This window comes from Poecilia reticulata, linkage group LG11, assembly GCF_000633615.1.
Source record: "Poecilia reticulata strain Guanapo linkage group LG11, Guppy_female_1.0+MT, whole genome shotgun sequence".
Taxonomy (NCBI): Eukaryota; Metazoa; Chordata; class Actinopteri; order Cyprinodontiformes; family Poeciliidae; genus Poecilia; species Poecilia reticulata.
The window spans coordinates 3,514,236-3,521,164 of NC_024341.1; the positions used below are offsets into that span (position 1 = coordinate 3,514,236).

A 6,929-nucleotide genomic window follows, 5' to 3' on the forward strand; every position below is an offset into this window, starting at 1 on the left:
ATATCTTTAGTTTTTAATGTTGAAAGAGGTGCTTATCCTATAACATCGCAAATATACATTTTAAAACACCGGCCGTATTTGCCTAAATAAATAAAATAAAAATTGTTTTCAGCTGGTATCTAGGGCACACAACCCTGAAGAGAAGCAGAATCTCCAGATTTTGAATTAATAACGATATAAACATGAGTCAGATTCGCAGTATTTTTTAATCCTTTAATCCTTCACTGGTTGATGGTTGTTCAGGAGGCTCCACTTCTTCTTCTTCTGTGTCTGCTTTGGGGTCACAGATGTAGGTTTGTACCACTGAGCTTCTGTTTGTATCTATTTTCATGTGTCTGAGGTGGATACCTGTCAGGTTTTGGATTGGAGAATACAGGGAATTCACAGCGTGAAATGGGGGAGAAATTACGGTCGTTTCCCGGCCAAAACGGGAGACTTGACAAGTATGCCGAGATGCTAACATAAACACTGAGCTAGGAGGGCGTGGCCAGCAGAGGCTTATTTGCATAACGATGACGTAGCCCTAAAACTTCGCATTACAAAATGAGCTCAAAACAGACAGAACTGACTGAAATTTCAATAGCTAAGAATAATTTTGTGTAGTAAATATAACAAATATGTTTTGTACAACTCACAGACCTATTCCATAGCTTAAAGGAAGCGTAATAGTGGACCTTTAAGAATTTTGTGGATTGGAGATGTCCTCACTACAACTGATAGATTTAGGGCACTTTTAAGACGTTGATAGAACTTATGTCAACATATTGTCACTTTCCCAAAATAATGGCCTTTTATTTTTTTTGCCAAAAGTGATTTCTTTTGTTTGTTTGTTTTTTTGCCTAAGTTATTTTTTTGGCAATAAAAAGGGGTGGTGTCTGGCAAAAATCACTTTTGTCAAAAAATTACTTGCGCTATTATTTTAGGAATGTGACAATGTATGATACTGATAGATTCCCATTAAATAAGACTGAATGCTAAAATTGAGTCAAAAGGTGCTCCAGAAACACTTTTCCGACCAGGTTGTTGCATTTCTATTATTTTTATCTTCTATAAATGTGTAAAACAGAGATGTCTCATGAAGGTCTCGTTTTTACCTGCCACTTTAACAGGGGTGTGTATACCTTTAAAAGCTACTTCTACCTTATGTCAGCTCATTAAAAATATCTACAAGTTATGCTATCATCGGATTATATTAACGGTGAGTAATGCTGAAACAGAGAGGCACCAAATTGAAAGAACAAGGCGATTAGGCAACCATAGCACAAAAAAAAACAAAAAAAAAAACAGCTGACCAGTTTTAAATCCCAAGCAAAAAGAAGGAAGAGTAGAAAAAATAAATACCTCAGCATTGGCAAACATCTGCAGAAGCAAGAGAAATCAGATAAAAGGAAAGTTAGTTGAAGAAGTCCATCACCTTCACCAAAGTGTCAGCAGAAGCGCACGTGTTCATATTCATAGTAGTGAGTAATAATCATCATGCTGTCCTTTAGTAACACCAAAGTCTACAACTACAATCCCCATGTTAGCCTGAAAGCTAGCAGTGCCCATCTGGACAGGTAGTTTCTGTCTATTAAGGCTGCAGTCATTTACATTTTATTACGTGTGACAGAATAAAATGGATTTATGGCCGTCCTGATTCATAACGCCGCAGACGGGATGAAATGTGAGACGGCAGTGTGGCATTTTCACTGCGAGCTACGTCAGTGTCTAGGAGGCAGACATCTTAATAGCTGCTCTTCATCCACAGAGAAATAAAAGATATTATTTAATCATAAATGTCATAAACGCTATATTGCTTTGTGTGTGCGTGTGTGTGTGTGCGTGTCCGCACATGTGTGTGTTTGTGTAATTTCAGGACGCTACTGAAATGAAAAATGAAATTCTCAAATGGTACATAATTGAAACTATATTTATGATGGCATTTATCTTCATCTATGATCGAGATGATGGAGGAACAGCAAATTATTGCATTTTCAGGTTGTACATCTGATTTGTGATCCTTCAGACATGAAATATAATTCATCAGATCGGCATCTTGAGGGTTGTAATCTCAAGTCGGAATTTCCTGTTTGATAATAATTAAACACAACGACCCTCAAAGATGGAGGTTTTTAACAAACCTAGTCTTTCAACATAATGTCATAATATAGTAGATGTATTTGCTGGTGCTAAAGTATTTTTATTTGAATTGCTGTCTACTTGTATCCCAATAAATCAGGCATCTAATTTTCTAAACTTTACAAGTTGCTATAGTGCTTGAAAGGACAATGAGGAGGGAATATTAGTTTGTGTTTCTAATCACTGTTAGCAAATCTTAGCTGTAAGATTTACAACAACTTGTAAATCTTACTGGTTTTCTGAATTGTCACTGGAATGGAATTACAGTGCATAGACTTAGAATGAAAAATAGCATCAATGATGATGATTTTTGGACTTGAACTGGATTTGAATTATGTGTTTTGGGTCAAAATAATGAAACATGAAATAACTTCATTAAACTTTAGAAACTATAATTGGTTGTACACGTTTTGGAATAATTGTGGAATTTCTCCAATCTACATAAATTCAACATAAACGTCTATACATACTATGTAAGGTTAATGTAAGGTTAAATGTAAGGTTTAGTTACAGTATGGCCCATTCCAGAAAAAAAACAAAACATCCAGTTTGCGTGAGATCTACCATTTTTAACAAAAAGTAGTCAAATATCCTGGATTCAAAATTTGACTTTGTGGTCGAATGAAAAGCAGCACAATGCTAGTAAGCTAACGCTAACATTTGGATTAAAGCGAAATTTGTTCTTGGCAGATCAGCTTAGGTTCGCTTTTCAAAAATAATGAGATTTTTAAAGGGTGATCTTGTAGACATCAATAGAGATACATCTTTATTGTGTTCTGACTGTGTCCCAGAGTCGGGTTTGGACTTTACAACTAGCATTGTGTCACAGCTCTCAACACGATCACTTTCAACCTCTGCATCTTGTAGTACTGAGAATCCTTGTCCTTGTATTTATCTTTCTTTATCTCCACCTGACTGTTGCCGGTGCTGCCTGTGTGAGCGCGGAGCTGAGCAGACCTGAGTCCTTGTTACTGTACCTCGGCGGCAGGAAGCTCATTGCAGCTCTCTCTCTGGGCTCTCTTTGGATCGCAGTGGATTAACATCCACTGGAGCTCAAACTGAAAAAAATACATAAATAAAACCCCCAAAGATGTTAATGTTACAGAATATTCAAAGTTAGATGGTAGGGTTATTTTGTAACGATAAAGAAGGGTAATAAGATCCTTCATAATGATTATTTCTTTTCAGTTCAGAATCAGTAGTCTTTTGTTGAGGGGCTCCAGATTTTCCACTCATGCAGTTCTCTGCAGGGATTAAGTTATTTCCCTCCATTTGTACCGTCTGGAACCCAGCTGAGCAGTTTAGCTGTGACAGCAGCACTTTAGAAATTATAGCAGAGCTCAGCTTGCACATAAAGCTGAATGCATTTGTTCACAGAAAGAGCCGTTTTCCTGACAATGCTTGAGAGTGGAGCCAGGGCACACGATTAGACGCAGCGCGCATTGGTCTCCGTCTGGGGCTTACCACAACAGAGGCATCGGGGTCGGCATCCAGCCTGCCAATCAGCGTGTCTCCCTGTGTGTTGATGGGTCCTTTGCCCTTGATGGGTTTCTGATCCACAGGTTGGCAGTCCACATACAGCGTGACCTGGTCGCGCTCGACGCCGATCATCACCTTGTGCCACTTGGTGTTGAAGAGCACGGACAGGCCGGGGAAGGTGACGGTCTGCAGATTCCCATCCGCGCCCATCAGGAAGTACTCCAGGGCCTGCTGGTCGCCGTTTAGCCTGAGGCCAGCCTGCTTGTGGTCGTCTTCGTCCACTATTTGCCAGACATTCCACACCTTGCTGACCGTGTTCTTGATCATGCGAAAGGTGGTCATGAAGGAGTACTCATCCGGGAAACCCCGAGGAAAGTTAAGCCTGCAGATGAAGGTGAAGAGATCAATAGACAGTCGCTGGGTTTCCATTAACCGTGTAACTGGCGCAATTTGACATTTTGAAAATAAATGTGGTTAATTGGAACATGCCAATTTCAAATAAAACTTGTTTTTCAATCAGACGTTTTGGCTCCAGGATGAGGTGGGCTATTTTTTGACCGTATCAAAATCTATTTATTTTTGCAGAACTACAATGGAAACACTTTATTTTGCATCACACGAGTCAACATCTGGTGATCAACAACCAGATGTTGCCTCTGGTGGAAACCACAAAGAACAAAATGACAGGAAGTAGTAGGAGGATGATGGCGCTGCATGATTTTTAATGATTTTTCGAGGTAACACACATATTCACATGTGTTTCTTATTAAATGGGAACACTACAATGTCAAAATAGTTTGACATTAGCAGAACATTTACACATTTTTGCACACATTTGCAATGGAAATGCAGTTGGAGACTTTTTTTAATGAATGCTACTCAAAGGTACCCGGTGGTGTCACAACTCACAAAGACTTTGATCCAAATAATTTTGAGCCCTGTCATCTCTGTCTTTGAGATTCAAAGAAGAGCTAGCATAAGAGCTTTGGTGTATAAATCAGTCACATCATGCAGACCTGATTAACAGTCAGGAACTCTCTGTGATTTTGACAAGCCAACCTCTCAGAAGGCGGTAAATTCATGAATGGCCACTGCAACCTCTGCTGAGTCGTAAATGATTGAGGCAAGGCAATAAAAGGAGGGCTTTCCTATAGCCTAATAAAGTGAATGAAAACTTCTCTACCAAGTGTTGCCTTAGGTCAGAAAGTCTGGAAGCATGCGGTGCTTCTTGCCCCGCACTTGATGAGAGAAGGAGAACAGTCGAAGCTAAGGAGGCATTGCCTGTACCACTAGACGTAGCAGAGGAATAACAATGAGGTATTTGCATTCAGGGCACCGGGCCTGAGTGGCATTGGTGAGGGGTGCCAGTGACTTGCGTAACAGCCTCTTAAGTAAAGCTGGCATACAGAAACTAACATTAGTCCAAACAGAGCGGTGCAGGCACTCTGGGAAACACCGAAGGCAACCTTGGTTATGTAACGTTGCTAAAACCTTCGACGTATACTCGGTCCAGGAAGCAGGTCTATGTCCAGAAATCAGCTAGTTGAAACTAAATGCAGCACAAAAATCGCAAGCTAAAAATTTGCATAGGTATGTAAAAGTATTGGCATCCCTTGAATTTAGCCTTTTTGCCACATTACAGTAATGTGAATTGTAATTGAAACATACAACTTCAATGTATGTTTTTGGGGTTTTAATGGATGAGGCAATAAAGTGAAAACTACTGTTTTCACTTTATTTTTGTAAAGTGTGGCATAGCCTCTTGACATTTACACATTTAGGGACAGAAGTTTTGACCGGTTTCTCTCTGCTACACAGTTCAAGCTCAGTCAGATTGGATGAAGAGCATGAGCGCTGTATGCCGTTTTGCATGTTTACCAGATTGACCAGATTTTAATTTTAGTGTTTTCTGACCGGGGCGTCTTCCACCACAATATATTGTCAATTTAGTAATAAAGCACTATATAAAACAGCTTGTGACTGCACCAATGATCACAAACCCACAATAAAATAAGACTCAACAATAAAACACAACAGTTGAAAAATATAAGTTACAATATCGGGTCATTGAATAGAAATGGGTTTTTAAAAGCACCTTAGAATGATCCAAACTGTGAACAGATCAAATATGAAAATGTAGGTTTATCCATAAGATAAGAGCAGCAAGAGCGAAGTTACGATCACCTCTACTCTTAAGTTTGGCTCTTGGAACCTATATAAACTGTTATTTATTTGGATTAAGAACAGACATAGAGGGGCCTGAAGATAAGCCGGGCCTAAACCTTTTAAAACTATTAAAAGAATCTTAAAATCAATCCGATAAGATACAAGCTGCCCTTAACTGGCGTTATATTTTCTTGTTTCCGTGTTCCTGTTAAAAGTCGGACTGCAGTATTTTGAATCACTTTGGAGACGCTGTAGGGAAGATTGATCCATGAATTGCAGTAATCTATGCGTGTTGTAATAAAAGCATGAATGGTTTTCACAGTCTTTGTAACAGAAACAAGATTTTAAATGGAAAAACAACTTGATTTCACAACTTAACCAGGGTTGTCAGTAAAGTTCTTTTGTCCAAATAGTATAACTTGTTCTATTTAATTTAGGCTGGTTTCATGGACTGAAAAGTACAACGCCTCTGCGGGAAGAGTGGTCATCTCGCAGCCCAGCTGATCCCAGCTGATCCCAGCTGATCCCAGCTGATCCCAGCTGATCCCAGCTTCTACCTGCCACATGGGGGCGCTCAAGCCACTGAACCACAGATTGGCTAGTGGAAAATACTTTAAATGGACAGTATGAATAAATAGGCTGTTCATAAATTCAGTCCATTGCTAATAGTACTAATACTAATTCTGTTGGCAGAATCCACTGGATCTCTGAAGTTCCTCCAGATTTACCAAGGGCCTCGTTTCTCATTCATTTTCCCCAATCCTAACCTTAACTTTCCTTACCTGACTAGTTGAGTGGGACAATCGTATCTTGATACGTTTGGAGTTGTCGTTCCATTTTCACTTGTTAGCATTTGTTTATCACCTAACCTGGCTTTAGTCTTCTTGCTAGCTTTCTCTCCGTCTTGTCTGCTCTGTTTTGTTGTGTTTACGACATTGTTTGATTAGCAGCATTCTCTGATCATATTTATTCAGAAATGAAATTATATACAAGCTAATTGGCTGCCTTAAATGTCATTTAGGGGTATCAAATTAAGAGGGCTGAATAGGAACTTTGAAAGATGCAAGAATTTGACTGAAAGTACACAAGTGAGTGGAAACTTCAATGCTTAAAATGTTGAAAAGTTTGAAGGTTGTCTAACTTTCATAGAGAGGAAATTGCACATT

General features: G+C 39.2%; 1 protein-coding gene across 2 annotated transcripts in view; it reads right to left on the reverse strand.

The window, feature by feature from the left end:
- col9a1c (collagen, type IX, alpha 1c) overlaps window positions 1-6,929 on the reverse strand; it is a 33,710-nt gene that overhangs the window by 17,571 nt on the left and 9,210 nt on the right. The window contains exons 5-7 of one of the 2 annotated variants that reach the window (XM_008421350.1): window positions 3,583-3,979; window positions 3,096-3,176; window positions 1,342-1,359 (exon numbers count right to left, since the gene is read on the reverse strand). In XM_008421350.1, coding sequence (XP_008419572.1) covers window positions 1,342-1,359; window positions 3,096-3,176; window positions 3,583-3,979 — 496 coding nt within the window. The remainder of the gene's footprint in view (window positions 1-1,341; window positions 1,360-3,095; window positions 3,177-3,582; window positions 3,980-6,929) is intronic. The other variant, XM_008421351.1, reaches the window with a different exon arrangement.